The following is a 15,746-nucleotide window of genomic DNA, read 5'->3' on the forward strand; positions in this document are numbered from 1 at the left end:
TTAGAATTTTAGATGCGAAGTTTTTTCGGGGGCGGCGCTCTTAAAAAAAATCGTGAATTCCAGAAAGAACTCGATAATATAAACAAGTTTTAAATATCTTTTAATTGTCCCTAAATATACCCATTTTACTGCGGAAACTCAAAGCTCTTACACTGTTCATAATCACATGCACCCAAGTTTACAAAATATCACTGTCACTGTCACTGTGGTTCTCTTCATGATCTGAGTCCAACTTTTGTATCGTAACCAATGTTGGATATGCCTCTTCAACATCAAAAGAGGTAAATTCGTCGCATTGAAAGGGATTCGTGTTTGGTTCATCCAGGATATCCAACTGCGATCGAAGCATTTCTCGTCCGGTGCTACAAGGCTGTCCTTCTTTAAGGCAGTGAAAGGAATCGTCCTGCGAGGCATCAACGAGAAGATTTAACGCACAGCAAGTGAAGGATTTCTTGATGACATCCGTCGGCAACTCGGCCCATGCATCGATTATCCCTCGGATTATCCATTGCAAAATCTTTCGTTCTTCTTGGAGGCACTTTCAAGTTGCCAGCTGCTGTTTCTTCGTGTATGCGGCCGATGGTGCCTAGCCATTCGTCTTACTTTTCAGTACAAGAGGCTTCAAATGGCCTGTTCCAAGTTCCAACTCACGTCTGGTGCCTGAATGTACTTGTCACATCCTCCGGGAACAATTACACGATCGACTTTCTTTGCTTTCAGTGACTCATTAGCGCTATCTTCGATATGACATTCGTAGGAGTCCCAAGCTAACAATCTGCGGTTGAATGAGAATGCTCCAAGGACAGAGTTGATCCAAACTTGTGTCAATTCGCTGTTCATCCAAGCGTTGTCTGAAGTTGCAACGAAGTTGTCTGAAGTTGCTTTATGTTTGAACTCTTGACTCCGTGCAGCAACTTCTCGTTTTGCCCCTTTGAAAACCACCTTAGGTTTTAGCTTGGTTCCATCTGCTTTAGCAGCTGGAGTCTCGACAGACGGATACTCTTGCTTTTTCATGGCCTGTCGTTTTAAGAGTAAAAGGGTTTTAAGAGTTTGATTAAAGTAGTTTCAAGAGTGACTTCTACCACAAACTCTAAATACTTCAATATTTCCCGCAAATTTTCGCCTTCGCGATGGCACATTTGACGCTGGGATAGCCAAGCGGCATGTGGGTTAGAGGAATTGACACCATTAAAAAAGATTGATATGAATGTGTTAATGCGGAGGTGGGATATAACATGCCTAACAATGCTAACAATGCCGACAAAGCGGCCCAGCGACTTAGACAACACAAAAGCAAAAAAAAATGGCAAGGGCTTTGCCTGTAGAGTTCAAAATGAATTTTAAAGTAGAATATGAAACAGTTATCCGAGGACTTCGGGGGTGGCGCTCAAACAAGTAAATACGGTATAGGAAATTACCCTGGGTACGTGGAAATTTCCTTGCAGCTGGCAACCAACTGGCGGGGAGAGATCTGTTTTTAAAAGGAATATTTTATGCTTTTTCTCAAAAGTTCTTTGTTTCTCTCTTTTGTCGTTGCCATCCTCCTATGAGGATTAATCATATGCAAATAAGCTGTGACGAGAGTACTTAATATATTCTAATTCAAAGCTAATTCCTTATTGATCTTTTGTCGTTGCTTGTCGTTATCATACATATTACAACTGGCGGGTAAGCGATGAATAAGGCCTTGTCTACACGATGCCGGAACAATTTGAAAACGCAAAAATATTCATCCGTTAATTAAAATATAACGCTGAAGTTATTTGATCCCGCAATACACCTACATGTTTTCCACCCGCGTGTCACAGGTTGGATGTCGAGTTCAAAGCAAAAATCTACAAAACCCAAAGTAAACAACAAGAATGAGGACTTTGTTTAGACAGACAACAAGACCGAAACTCATAAATATTGTTATTGAGTATCTATTAAATGCATGTCGCGTGTATAAGAAATTGTGCATGTTCTGTTATATGGGGAGGTAAAAAGACCCTGGGTACAAGGTTGTGTGGAAACCTTGCGGCGAGTCCTGGGAGCCGTCCATCTCAGTCACTCAGTGTCAGTACGGTAAGCACATTCGCTGTGTCGCAGTGCCAAGTGACCGGCGTTTTGTATTTCACAATGTCTTCATCAACAACAATTTTCAGGCTGCTGTACGTTTGGGGGTTTCTTTACCTCGCTAAATGTGATTGGATTGACCTGAGTTATGTCTTCAACAATGAAACTATGTCCTGGGGAGACACCACAAGATTTCAGCACGAGCTTGTTTTTGAAGGTCCATTAAAAGCCAACAATGTAACGCTTGTTCCTTATTACACAGGTTATGATTATAGCTCTTCTGAGCACGCTGGCACTCACTTAGACTCACCGGTTCACTTCGCTGAAGGAAAATGGTCAGTAGATGAAATTCCAGCTGAAAATCTTGTTGGCGATGCTGTCGTTGTAAATATCTCCGCGAAAGCAGCCAAAGACCGCAACGCGGAAGTCACTGTAGATGATTTACGAAAATGGGAAAGGGAACATGGAACTATTCCAGTCGGCAGCATTCTGTTTGTCTTCACTGGTTGGGGGAAATATTGGACGAACTATGAGAAATATTTTGGCACAAATACTAAGAATACTTCGCTTTATCGTTTCCCAGGTATATACAGTATAGCCATACTAACTCTCCTGACGAAGGCCCTCAGGTCGAAACGTCGAGAAGTGTTTTGTCCATTTTAGGCAGTTGTTATACCACATACTACACCTTTTTTTTGCCTGAGGTTACTTAGGTAATCCTATTTCAGATTGTTAGAGGTTAGGACTCAGAAACGTATTCTTGAGTGAAGTGGTTTGACCTTACATAAAACAGAACCACTAAATATTCAGAAATATTAAATTAATACACCCTGAGGACGCTGCACGCACAATTGTCACTCTTAACAATTTCAAGATATCTCGTGGGCTTTCTGACTCACAAGACGAATTTTAGTCGGAAATTTTTCCCAAGAACTGATAGCTTAGCGTTACTAGGTAATTGTTTTTTCGGGGGCAGACTGGTCTGTACTAGCTGAGCGTAATTAATATGAACGCACAAAGGAGGTCGGTTTTGTAGATTAATTATAAATTTTATAATAACAAACACTTTTGTATCTCAGGAAATTTTTATCTTTTTTATCTCGAATTATTGAATTATTAAATTTCACTGAATTATTAAATGGACATTTACCTTTTTAAACGGCGGAAAGATATGCAGAGGTTATCATGTCGAGAAGTTTAAATTTCAAACGCTGTATGAGCTGACGCACGCGGGTTAGCCTTTAGGAGACTAACACTTGACTTCAGCGTTCTTACTTCTAAGAAAATCCCCTTAGAAAAGTGACCGGAGGGAGGAATATTCTTTTCAAATATTCTTTGTCTCAAGTCATTCAAAACAACCTCTCCCACAATAAAAGTATGCATATTTTAATAAGATTGTGAGAGCACTGCAATTGAGTGGCCCAAGTATCCAAACATTTATTCTTACACAAGATGTGTTTTAAAGCTCGAATGATTGTTCCTAGGTATCCACAAAGATGCTGCAACGTGGTTGGTTAACGACCGTAACATCAAAGCGGTTGGTATCGATACTCCGTCTATAGATTACGGAAAAGCCACGTCATATCCGACCCATCAGATTCTGTATGCAAAAAATATTTACGGTCTTGAGAACGTCGCTAACTTAGATCAGTTGCCAGTAACTGGAGCAATTGTCTATGCATTGCCAATGAAGATTGGGCGTGGCAGCGGAGCGCCTGTGAGGATCTTGGCAACAATCAAAAAGAAGTCGAACGAACCAAATGGAGTGGGAAATATTTGGTCATCTGGTCTGTTCGTAGTTGTGCTCGTAACCCTGGGAATGTTAGCTGTTTAGTAAGCTTCTTCTCCCACAGTTTTATACTTTTATTCCCTGACTTAGTTTTATGGACGAACATTACATTGGAAACGCCCATTGGAAACATATATCGTCTTTATTGATAAAACAGAGTATTGTCTTTATTGATTGTGCACCATAGTTAGTTACTAAACAAAATTATTTAATCCGTATATTTTTGGGGGGGGGAATTTATTTGTAATTATAATAAAAGTAATGCGCATTTACTTGTGAATGCATGGAATGGAATAATCACGTGCGAAACTATAAAGTACAGTTTGTTTGGAAAGTGGAAAGTTGAATTCAATTGGAGTACTATTATTAAACGAACCTCAAACGACCTTCAGCATTCGGGAAAATGTGAAAAAAATGCGTTCTTTATACGTTTTTTAACCTTAAATTAACATCCAAATATAGTTTGAATTGACATTAGAATAAGTTGTTTTGAAATTTGTCATAAACCCTAAGCTCATCGCCATATATTATTCACAGCAAGAATCACAACAGGTTAACGGGAAAAAAACATTGTCAATGATTTGGAGCTATTGAAGACTATAAAGTCAGGACCTTTCTGAGAAGTCACTCTAGCGGGCAAAAGCTAAATAATGAATCATGAATGCGGTAAAAGAGTTGAAGTGTATTGCAAGGTAAAAGATTTGAAGTGTATTGCAAGGTAAAAGATTTGAAGTGTATTATTTGGGCTATAATGAAATAACTTCGGCCAAGAACAGCGAATCCGTGATACCACTTGGGCACTATGCTCCTGCGCGTGATGTGCCCTCATTTCAAAAGAGCAAGCTTTTCTTTTTAATATGACTTTTTAAGTCATTATTTAGTGTGTGCTATTTTGAAATGTGATCGTTATTTGTATTGCCTATCATGCTCTATCATGAAGTATCGATCTTCTAACGAAGCTTTGGTGCTGACCTATTTAAACGCGGGAAAATTCAATTTTCAAAATGGCCAGTCGAGGTTATTTATCCAGACGTTCAAGGAAAACAAACAGTTCTGGCCAGAAGTCTAGTATAAAAGGCCAAAGAAAGAAAAAAATTCCGCCATGGGACGTAAGTATATAAGCTAAAAACAATTAAAAAACGACGATCTTTTCTCCTGGGGCAACTCTTCCTGTCTGCTGCTCGGCCTGCAGCCTGCTCCTTCTGAGTTCTGACCAGTGCCAGTGGTTCTGACCTGAGAAGTCTCACTGCATGTCTATAAAAGCCTTCAGGCGTTAGATATTAAAGTGAGTATTATTCACAAACAATTGAGGGTGAACAACTGACATTTAATTGTTGTGTTGGTCACATGCCATGTTTTAGGGCACCATATCAAATTTATTAGTTCACAAGCCAACAAAAGAGGAATTGGTATGTAACTGCAATAAAATGTTGAAGTTTTTATGCAAATGTTACTACATATAACTAAAGCAACAACCTAGAAATGAAAAGAAAACAAATCTTGTGGTTATACCTTTAATAGAGAAGAAGACATGAACTTCATCAACCAGTGCAAAGATCTGCACAGTCGCCAAATGGTTGTGATACAATTGGTGGGTTTTGCCAGTTTGCATCATTAACCTTTGTAAATTAGTATAATAGTTCATCTGAATTGCATGCTCAGATTAAAGTATAATACCAAAAATGCATGGCTACTCCTGCAAGGAAACTGCATGGTTTATATGATGACAGAAGCAGTTATTACATGTTTTTCTATACAAGGAAGTGAACTTAAAACATCGCTTGGATCATTCAGAACTCCGGAGAAGACGAGAGATGTGCGCTACTCTGTGTTAAGAGAACTTATGAATACTAATGAGAAGGTGAGTCAATATATTTGTGGCAAGTACATTTTCCAAATGGGATCTGATGTTTGAGTGGAGGAGTTTATATACAAAATTTCCAGCCATCTCAATAAAAACTATCATACAGCATTTAGCATGATTGTATCATGTATACACCTGTATTACACATCAGTTGGTATTCTAGTATTTAGCTGTGTTGGCCAGTATGTATCTGTATAGTTAGTAGTTATATGTATATATGTATACTAACTACATATACACTAAGTATATACCAACTATCTAATAAATAACCCCGATGTTAATTATGCTGATCAAATGCTATATCAGTTGCAGGAAGCTCTAACATACAGTGACAAAAAAATATCTGCTGTTCCTGATTTATTTGGAGATGATCCAAAGGTTTGTTGTTGCTAAACGTATATCACAAAGGTGTAGTCTGTCGTTTTGGTTGAACAACTGACTCAAACTGTAACTCATGACAAAGGCACTTGGTTCAAAATGTCGAGAGAGATTTTTTCACCTTATATGTTTCACCTTAGATAATATTTCCATTTAGAAATACAGAGGATTCCCGAATATTACTTGTGCCCCAGGGCTCAAGAGAAACACTGATTTAGAAACGGTGAAAAAACAGGCATTTATGAAAGAACCATCCGTTGGAGCTTCTAAACTGGATATTTTGAGTGATACAATCATGGGAGGAACGCCCTTAAATGACGTATCTGTGCTTCACCAAACTACTGGTAGGATCTCTTTTTTTAATATATATTTACGTTCTAATATATATTTACGTTTTAGTACTGTACACTGAGAGTAGAAATACTTGTTTAGCCAAGGGCCACGAAATAGAGGAGGCATTGCATCATAGCGTCCCTCCTCTTCCCGCTTCTCTACAAAAACCATAATAAATTTATGCCCTCTTTCCAGCGCCGAACGTGTTCTCTTGGGTTTTGGCATTACCTCGTTGTTATTATAAACTATTGAAGAAAGTTCCCGTTTGTCACTGTCCCTCCTCCCCTCAGCCCGAACTTTTTTATCAATGTACATTCTTTCATTACCTTACATGGGCTGTCATAAAAGCAAACCATTGCTTTAGTTCTTTTAGTTTTACCTGGGAATGCATGTTTTGTTTCATAGATAAAAACAACAATCACGGAGATTTTTCCAGTGATTCTTTTCACCCTGCGCCTCAGAATCTCGCCATCACGTCTCAAGCACCACCAAACTCTGGCAAACTCTCCACGAGTCCAAGCATACTTGCTGCTGCTCCTGGTCTCGCCCAGAACGAAGGTCTCTTTAACCGATTTTTGTAAATTCCGCGACATTTGAAGACTGAGATCGATTTTCTCCAGAAATTTCCAATGAGTGCTTCATTTTGAGATTTTGGTTGTAGAAAACTTCCTAGTATAGCAGTATTTTCGTGTAACTTGCATCAGGCCTCCACCGCATTCCCCTTTTGAAAGTGTATAAAATCAACATCTAGTCTACCAAATGTTGTTAAAATATTTGCACTGTATCTATTTTTATTACGATCGAGGCGTGTTTTAACGCGATATACAGATAATTGACAATACCTGGTATATAAGCACATCTACGTTTTAACCCGAATATATGCACGGGTTGTGAACTTTTACATGTTTAAACAAAATAAGAGATTGTTATAATTTATCACTCATTTTTTTCTTTTTTTATAAAGGAAATCAAAAAAACACAGAGAATTCACCAACTAAAGAAAAAGTATTTCATGAACGAAAAATGTAATTTGAACCTAAGTTATTTATAAAGTTATAACCATGCGTGCATGTTGCATGTGTTAGTTCCTGCCGAAGGAAAGTGCTTGTATGTTTTTGTCTGGTCTCGTCTAAAAATATATTGGATAATTTCTCGTTAAAATATTCTTCTTTCAAAATATTTCTCCTTTACCGATAGTCTGTTGAACGAGATATACCCAGAATAATTATACATGTACAGTAGGAGTTAATTAATATCTATTGCACCAACTGTCCATCACAGGCCGTGCGTTCTTCAACCTTTTGTAAAACAACACCCTTTTGTTCACATGCAAACGACAACAGTTAAAAATAGCATTTTAAATATTTTTTTCTCGAAAATACAGCAGCAGTGAATATCACCCAGTTCCAGAAGACCCAGTTCCAAACACTACCGCTTCTTCAATGCCTCCAGCTCTAAAGGGACTCCATGATTTACGTGAAGTATGTACATGCAGTAACGTATCTTGTACCAAGTCATTGAACCATTTTAAGATGGTATTGTACATATGAGATTGGGTTCCACTTTCGATTGCAGCCTGTCAAAGTATTTTTTTATTTTATATTGCATATAGATGGTTGATAATCTTGAAGAAGAGGTAAGATTGTTTGAACAAGAAACCGGTAGAGAGGAAACCTCGTTGCCTTTCGTAAAGGTGAGTTTAAAATATATACTCTCAGTTTTCTCAGCAGGGCACCTGCATCCACAGTAACACTTCACAAAAGGTCTTCATGCTATAGAATTCTATGTTATAGGAAGAGGAACATGAGCGTTTTTCTCTTAATTTTTGCTTTATTTGGTTTCAGAATGGAAAAGAATCGTTTGGTGGTTTCACAGTATCTATCTTGCATGCTGTTACAAAACTAGTTGGATACTTAAGAGATGTAAGTTGAAGTACAACCTCAAACTTACTGGGATAAATAAGACTTTTTCTGAGATAGCAATTGTCTAAATTGTGTTTCTGCAGTGTGAGAACCGACGGAAACTGGATATGACTTGGAAACAGGAGATATTCCTTACCCTGCAACAGCAGCAAATATTGATCGATGCGCTGACGAATGTAAGTTCATTGTCAACTTGTTATTACAGTGCCATACATGCAGTTTGCTCGAATTGCAGGAACCATGTAATTTTTCGCACACTTTCTAGTTTACTCTCATTAATAAAAATGCACGTAATTACACTGATATACTGTAGCCACTTGCAGTAGTAGCGCATCTATAATTTTGAATTTCGCCTTTATTCTGTTTTATTCTCATGAGTACAATTCAAGGAGTTCAAAAATTGAGTTTAAAAATTTAGGAGGAAGGGACCGTGTTAATAATGTCGACGCCGTGTATACGAACATGCAGTTATGTCGAAAGTTTAAAACCGGATTCAGTTCCGTCACTTTTTATACTTTCGAAATGCATTCCTTGAAGTATAATTTATGATTTTTCCAATGAAATTCAGTTATGAGGAAAAGTCACATGCAGTGCAAGGAAATTTGGTATGACGTCGGAATATTTGTATAAATTTTATTTTACATGCATTAAGACCAAAACAGTCACACAGTGGAGTAGAGAGCAAAGTGATTCAAATATGTTCGAGCTAATATGTCTTTTTATGTTGATCATGATGATAGCCTATTATGGCTATGAAGAGCCCAATCGCTATGGCTCATTTGCTCCTATCCGTGAAAATAGCCAAGCCGCGTGGTATGTTGACGGGAAAGATTACATGTCTGCCGTAGCAGACGCCATTGAGCAAGCCGAGTCAGAAATTTTAATCACCGACTGGCAAATGAATCCTGAAATTTTCATGAAAAGACCTGATTCCGGAGTTGATGATATGTACTGGCGTCTGGACAAGATGCTGTTAAGAAAAGCTGAAGCGAAAGTTAAAGTTTATATCTTATTATACTGGGAAATGAAAAAGGTTTTTGATCTCGGAAGTGATCACGTTGTTGATCTGTTCGCTAAACATGAAAATATTTTTGTCTATCGTCATCCCGACAGCGTTTCCGGAGCGCGAAATTTATTCCGGTGGAGTCATCATGAAAAGATTGTGATTGTTGATCAAAGTATTGCATTTGTCGGTGGTATTGATCTGTGTTATGGCCGTTGGGATACGCGTAAACATGAATTAATGGATCATTTTCTCGTTCATTCTGCTGCTGTGGATGAAAACGAGTCCCCCCCGGGTGAAAGTCATGAAAATTGTGCTCGTTGGATTGGGAAAGATTACAGAAATACGTTTTATAACAAGGAGAAGCGAACGGACTGGGATAACCTCTTAGAAGGTTACGAAGGAGTTGAAAGATATCACGTTCCTCGCATGCCTTGGCATGATGTGAGCTGTGCATTCACTGGCGATGCTGTACAAGATGCTGTGAAACATTTCAACGACAGATATAATACTTTAATCAATTCTTGGTGGCAGACGTATTGGGACTCGTTTCGTCAGTACTTTCAAAACACCAATCTGGTTAAAAAGCTTCTTCCGAGCAAGAGGATCAGCAAAGTAGAAAAAATTGTGTCGGATGGCAAAAGATTTAATGTGAAGATTCAATTTCTGCGATCCGTGAGTGAATGGTCTGCTGGTCAAAAACGCGAAGCCTCCATTTACAATGCATATATAGATGCGATAAAGAAAGCCAAACATTTCATTTACATTGAAAGTCAGTTTTTTATTTCGTCTCAAGAAGGTTTCTGGCGTAGTGTTCAAAACAAGATCCAAGGAGCGTTAGTTGAAAGAATTGTCCGCGCTCACAAAGCCAATGAAGATTTTCATGTCATGGTCATCACTCCTTTGAAACCTGAGATTGGCGGCACTCTGGACGGCACTGATTGGAATAGTGATGCTCTACAAGCAGTAACGTTTTGGAACCAGGCGACCATCTACCAAGGAAAAGACTCGTTGTTTAGTAAGCTTGAGAAGGAAAATATTTCAAAAGAAGCTGCAATGGAGTACTTTTCAGTGTTCAGCTTACGTACGTATGATCTGATTGGAGATCATTTTGTCACTGAGATTGTGTATGTCCATAGTAAGATTATGATTGTCGATGATCGTTTCGCAATCATTGGATCAGCGAATATCAATGATCGCAGTATGCTAGGGGATCGAGATTCCGAAGTCGCAGTTGTGATAGAAGATATGGAATTTATTGACGGTAGAATGAACGGTGTTGAATACAAGATGGGAAAGTTTGCTCATAGCTTGAGGTGTGATCTCCTGAGAGAGCATTTAGGATTGCTCGAGACCGGCGAAGGTGAATTTGATGTGAGTGATCCTCTGGACAAGAGTTTTATTTTTGGTGTGTATACTCGCGCAGAATCGAATACAATTATTTTCAAAAATGAATTTGGTGCAGGTTGGTCACATGGAGAGAAGAATACTGAAGATTCTGAAGCGTTGAAGCGTCGTCATAAAGATACTCCTTTGCTTCTGGACAGTTTGAAGGAGATAAAAGGAAATATCGTGAATTATCCTTGCTTATTCTTGCATGGTCAAGCGAATTCTCTAAAACCATCCGTGTTGGATTTTAGCAACATGTATGTCAATCACCAGCCTGTACAACAGCACGGTGCACGATACACTTACGCATAACTAGATTTCAGATTTCGTAGAATTATTTGAATGTAAACAACGTATAAAAATATGTAAAAAATATGTTTGTTAAGCTCCAAATTAAATCAAGTACTTACTGCAGCGAAAATCTACGTAAAAGACCATGCATGTATATGCTAATGCAGCAATAACTGAAATACGGCTTGTATGAAACACTACCATTCTTTGGTGCATGATTCGACTGCACTTGCATACTAATTGCTGTGAATAACTTCTCTATTATTTGATATTTTTGTAATAGATTAGTTTATATTAGTTTCGTTTTTACATAAATAATGTTTTCAAAATGAGTTGAAGTCAAATGTTTATATTATTTTTTATATTCATCTTCACGCGCGATGATGGTTTGATAGACCTGATCATTTCAAGTACAGAAGTGATTTAGAGGTGCTTGTTATATCCCGTACAAGAGACACTAACTTACCCACGTATTGTATGCCAACATATTCCGATTATATTGACCGTCCTTGGAACAAGAAAAACATCCATCTAGTTTAACCTTTTTATACCGCCGCGGTCGTATATTAATTGTGTGTGAAATTTATAACAATATATATTTGTTCCGCATTCTTGGTAGGAGGTTATTTGTATACAAGAAGAAAATCGAAAACTTTATCAAGTATTGGAAACATCGCAGGAGGATACTAAAAACCAAATGAAATCATTCAAGGTTTTGATTGTGTCACTAATTCTTTTTATTTTTTTGCAGTTTTAAGAATGAGCGCATGATGACGAGAAGTCCAGAAATTTTCAATGACTGCATGGTTTCTTCATCATTTTTATTGACTGGTTTCTTCATTTTAGCCCGAACTGTGTGATGAACGAAAGAACGATGATCACGACGAGATATCCCCAGGTGTCATGGGTTCTCTTTTTGATCAAAATAAAGATACTTCGCAAACTGGTTATTCGCACGAAGCATTGCATACTGATCATGAAATTCCTGGTGCAAGATCTAACGATGATGTGGTCACGGTAATGTTGTAATAGAAGTACAACTGCCATACTATACTAATACTTCCAGTTTTAGTGGTACTTTACCGAAATAGGATCACGAAGATCTGCTAAATATTGTGCAGTTAAAACAGTCAAATCTGCGATACCTAAATCATAGGTTTAGCGCGATGTATTTTATTCCTATTTTTTGAAGGTATTTCAAATTGATGTTCACCCTTATGGAGAAGCCTTTCGGTATACATAATAATTCTCTGCCCTCTATATTTTACATATTTAGATGTCGGAACAAACAACTGGCAAAAACGTGAACGGTTGTGTTAAGTCCAGTGAATCAACAGCAGCAGGCACAACCACATCTGACGAATTAGCGGCAAGAACCTCTCTTCAAAGTAAACCTGTATCACCTCCTTTGGGTAATATAAGCTCAAACGCTAGTGATTATTGTAACAATCAGGCCCCTGAGCTTAACAGAATTCCGCAGTTTACTAAACAACAGAAGACAAGAATAACTGATGCTTTTGGAAATCATTACTCGCATCATCCTGTGAGGGAGCATCACAATTCTCCCGTGCATAACCAAACACTTCATAATATCGACACAGTAGCCAAACACAGTGCCGAGACCTTCCAGCTAAATCACCAATCACATTCTGGAACTACATCACGTGGTGAATTAACGATGCCAGAAGGTACAACGCTGAATACATCAGAAGTGTTCACATATTACAATCCTGTCGTAACAAACACGTCAGGGAATGATAGAACCTCACCTTCTGCCAGTGATAATGACTTAGAGCGAACGAGCGTGTTTATTAGTCGAAACCAAACAACTTCACCTCACCGGCGTGGAAGACAAGGTAAAAGCACTCTGTTTATCTTGCCTTTGCGATACTTACAGTGAAGTGTCCTTCATCTAAGACTTTGTCCACCGCAGATAAGAATTTTCCAAGGGAAGAACTTCACAAGGAGTCACAAAAAGATGATGGTAGTACCGGTGTAAACTTCCGCAGACAGTCAAATGTATCACCTGACATTTCTCCGGTATTGTTTGATGGAAAACTCTTATCCGACAGACCTGGGCAAGAAAAAGTCGTTGTCAGGTTGCCTTCAATGTGGCAGCAGGATTATGACAAAAGGTGTGAGAATTAACGTGCTCAAAAGTAGTGATTTAATTCAGCCGCATCTCATCAGCCGTTAAATTGCTTCGTTCGCGTTCCCAACTTATTCTGAAATAGTATACAGATAATATAGGTGACACTGACATCTGCATGGTCTCATTCAAGGCTGGATTTCCACTTGCAGAGAAATGGTTCGCTAGCGAAATATTGCCATATTTATTCTGTCAAAAAGGTCTTGTAGAAATTCGCCCGAATAAGTTCGTTGAAGCTAAAGACTTATTCACTTTTTTATTTTTAGAACTCCAAAACATGATACGACAAACTTCGCCAAGCCAGCTGTAAAACAAGTAAGTGATACCATAATCTATATGTTGTAAAAAATTCTTTCATTAGCTATTTTTGACAGTATAATACACACGAAATTCTAGTTATTTCAAAACCTACAAAATGCATTTTCGCGTGAATCCTGGGCTTTTATCTTCTATAATATGAAACCACACTAGCTGCTGCAAATATTTCGTAGACCCGAATCACCCCGCTCCGAACTTTCTGTGAAAAGTAAATCTTTGCAAGATTAGAATCTAAAAATCCATTCCGAGAGTATCAAGCCAATGCTATAGCAATAAATGCCTCGAAGATTGTCAAAACAAGCACGTCTCTCCCAATATACAAATAATGTATATTTTACTATCAAAGATTTGTCGTTTTTATTTTGTGGGCCCAAAAATATATATCTTCGTGAGAAAATTAAAATGCAGGGTTTTTGGTTTTTAGAAACCCGATATTAGTGGCAATGGATGGTTTGCATTATCGTCCCATGTTGACTCGAGAAAAACGTGAAGTAATTTTTTGAAATTCTGATCTTTCATCAACATTTGATTGGATTATAACCACTAAATATTAGCGATACCTGATAGATGTATAGATGAAGACTTGCCGAAGCGACTAGCCTAGGATTCGGGTCCAAATTTGAGTTCAAGATTGGAATGTTTGACCTCAGACACGTGTGTTTACACTACGAGGCATTCCAAAGAGACTGTTCTAAAATTTTAAATGAGCATGCTTATATATTTCCTTTGAGATTCAAACCTTCCTAAATTTCAAGAATCGTAGTTGTCAATTTCCGTGTTTCTCGGTTGCGCAATCCAGTTTTATTAATTTATTTATAGTTCAATGTTCCCGAGCAGTAACCATGGAAGCAGACAGTTTTTTTGCGAGTTCGCCTTGAAAATGAATTGGGAAAACATTGAATAGACTTATTCATTGACAATCCTATGTAATGAGCTCTTAGCCATGCAGCTCAAAAAATCTGAGACAAAAGATATGCACATATCAACCAAAATTTTTCTAGTCGTTCTAGTCGAATTACGACTAATCTGTGCAATACTCTTTGGGGGAAGCAATGCTGGACTACATGATCTATAATTTATTTCCCAGCCTCGCATAAAAAAATAAAACACGACTGAGTTTAAAAGATATTTTTTATGATAATATATGGATAATGCTATATACGAAAGTGCTTATACAGTTATATGCAAGTACAACATGAAAACCTAAAAAGTCAGTTAGTCATAATACAGTGCATATAACGTTGCCACGGCAAACAGTTCACTGTTTTGATAGCATGAAGATGCGAAGTTATCATACAATGTATTCCACAGACAACGGCTACCGAAGCGAGCACTGCCTAAAAATGAAGATTTCATTTCGCCCACATTAACAATACAAATCAACTTATATCTTTTCAATTCATAACTTCTCTGTACTTCCATTTTGATCTCTTCAGCCAATTCTTTACTGATCTCTTTGCCGTTAGCTGGATCATAACTCTTTCCCTTTAAACGAGATTCAAGAATCTCATTGATCTTTGTTTCAATAGCCATCATTGGGAAGAAATGATCTGGTGTCATTTTGTACTCCCGAACTGGACCCTTCTTGTGTTCGATATCACGACTAGAGTGTGTTAGGTTCTGTCTTGAGCTGACTAACAATCTGCCGTCGCTTGATGATAAAAATCCTTCATCGTTTAAACCTGTGTTTAAACCAAGAAGCCTGCAAGATCCTGGTATATCATGATGAATTAGGATCGCTTTGCCGGTTTTTTCACGTCGACGTCTATCAGCCACTAGAAACTGAGCACGTCTTTTGATCTTTATTGCCAACTTACGAGCCCGTATCATTCCAATCAGACTTGGTTTTCCCGAATTACTTCGAGAACTGGAGGCATTGCGATAAGTAAACATCTTCTGATTGGGAGATATTCGTTTGTATAACGTCCTCAAATACGTCTTTCGTCGTTTCACAAAAGTTCGGCGTTTACGCGACGAAAATAGTGATGCGTTAACACGAAATAAAATGTATATAATTTCAATTTCGTTTATTATGACTGTTTTCTGAGCAGGTGACTATTTAAAATAGGACAGCTGCAGCTATACTTTATGCAAAGTATTTAAAAACGTTTATCATGATAATTTAAAATGTGCATACTCATGCAATGTGCAAGTGCGCCATACATACGCGGGGTTCGGAAGGCCTTGTGCAGTGAAGGCCGCGGCCTCCGCTTGCACGTACGTACAAGAAATCGCAGGTACGGCTTACGCGTTGA

The 15,746-nt window shown here is 38.1% G+C and overlaps 3 protein-coding genes across 5 annotated transcripts; 2 read left to right on the plus strand and 1 right to left on the minus strand.

The window, feature by feature from the left end:
- The first annotated feature begins 1,527 nt into the window (after positions 1-1,527).
- LOC114527269 (isatin hydrolase-like) lies at positions 1,528-4,327 on the plus strand. The gene is made up of 2 exons (XM_028548926.1): positions 1,528-2,638; positions 3,540-4,327. Exons 1-2 carry the CDS (start codon positions 1,930-1,932, stop codon positions 3,887-3,889), a joined length of 1,059 nt encoding a protein of 352 aa, XP_028404727.1. The 5' UTR covers positions 1,528-1,929; the 3' UTR covers positions 3,890-4,327.
- Positions 4,328-4,466: 139 nt separating this feature from the next.
- On the plus strand, positions 4,467-14,818 carry LOC114527178 (spindle and centriole-associated protein 1-like). 3 transcript variants are annotated; one of them, XM_028548815.1, is made up of 20 exons: positions 4,467-4,536; positions 4,804-4,953; positions 5,206-5,253; positions 5,366-5,435; positions 5,605-5,705; positions 6,015-6,086; positions 6,244-6,430; positions 6,825-6,977; positions 7,384-7,444; positions 7,804-7,900; positions 8,032-8,112; positions 8,264-8,341; positions 8,425-8,517; positions 11,644-11,736; positions 11,871-12,041; positions 12,301-12,880; positions 12,958-13,159; positions 13,440-13,488; positions 13,916-13,982; positions 14,311-14,818. In XM_028548815.1, exons 2-19 carry the CDS (start codon positions 4,849-4,851, stop codon positions 13,979-13,981), a joined length of 2,307 nt encoding a protein of 768 aa, XP_028404616.1. In that variant the 5' UTR covers positions 4,467-4,536; positions 4,804-4,848; the 3' UTR covers position 13,982; positions 14,311-14,818. The 3 variants fall into 3 exon arrangements, with proteins under 3 accessions (XP_028404616.1, XP_028404618.1, XP_028404617.1); XM_028548817.1 differs by lacking the exon at positions 4,467-4,536 and having other exon boundaries at positions 4,864-5,253; positions 5,609-5,705; positions 13,916-14,818; XM_028548816.1 differs by lacking the exon at positions 4,467-4,536 and having other exon boundaries at positions 4,864-5,435; positions 5,609-5,705; positions 13,916-14,818.
- LOC114527179 lies at positions 14,605-15,549 on the minus strand. Its single transcript, XM_028548818.1, has one exon. It carries the CDS (start codon positions 15,382-15,384, stop codon positions 14,707-14,709), a length of 678 nt encoding a protein of 225 aa, XP_028404619.1. The 5' UTR covers positions 15,385-15,549; the 3' UTR covers positions 14,605-14,706.
- Positions 15,550-15,746: the final 197 nt, after the last annotated feature.

Source organism: Dendronephthya gigantea, unplaced genomic scaffold, assembly GCF_004324835.1.
Source record: "Dendronephthya gigantea isolate DGI-Jeju-01 unplaced genomic scaffold, DenGig_1.0 000043F, whole genome shotgun sequence".
Taxonomy (NCBI): domain Eukaryota; kingdom Metazoa; phylum Cnidaria; class Anthozoa; order Malacalcyonacea; family Nephtheidae; genus Dendronephthya; species Dendronephthya gigantea.

Bases quoted from the DNA above. Each gene is read 5' to 3' on its own strand.
- LOC114527269 (XM_028548926.1), top strand. From the start codon at position 1,930: ATGCATGTCGCGTGTATAAGAAATTGTGCATGTTCTGTTATATGGGGA. The intron at 2,639-3,539 runs GTATATACAGTA...GATTGTTCCTAG, and splicing joins TTCGCTTTATCGTTTCCCAG to GTATCCACAAAGATGCTGCA.
- LOC114527179 (XM_028548818.1), bottom strand. From the start codon at position 15,384: ATGTTTACTTATCGCAATGCCTCCAGTTCTCGAAGTAATTCGGGAAAA.
- LOC114527178 (XM_028548815.1), top strand. From the start codon at position 4,849: ATGGCCAGTCGAGGTTATTTATCCAGACGTTCAAGGAAAACAAACAGT. The intron at 5,254-5,365 runs GTATGTAACTGC...TACCTTTAATAG, and splicing joins AGCCAACAAAAGAGGAATTG to AGAAGAAGACATGAACTTCA. The intron at 8,113-8,263 runs GTGAGTTTAAAA...ATTTGGTTTCAG, and splicing joins CCTCGTTGCCTTTCGTAAAG to AATGGAAAAGAATCGTTTGG.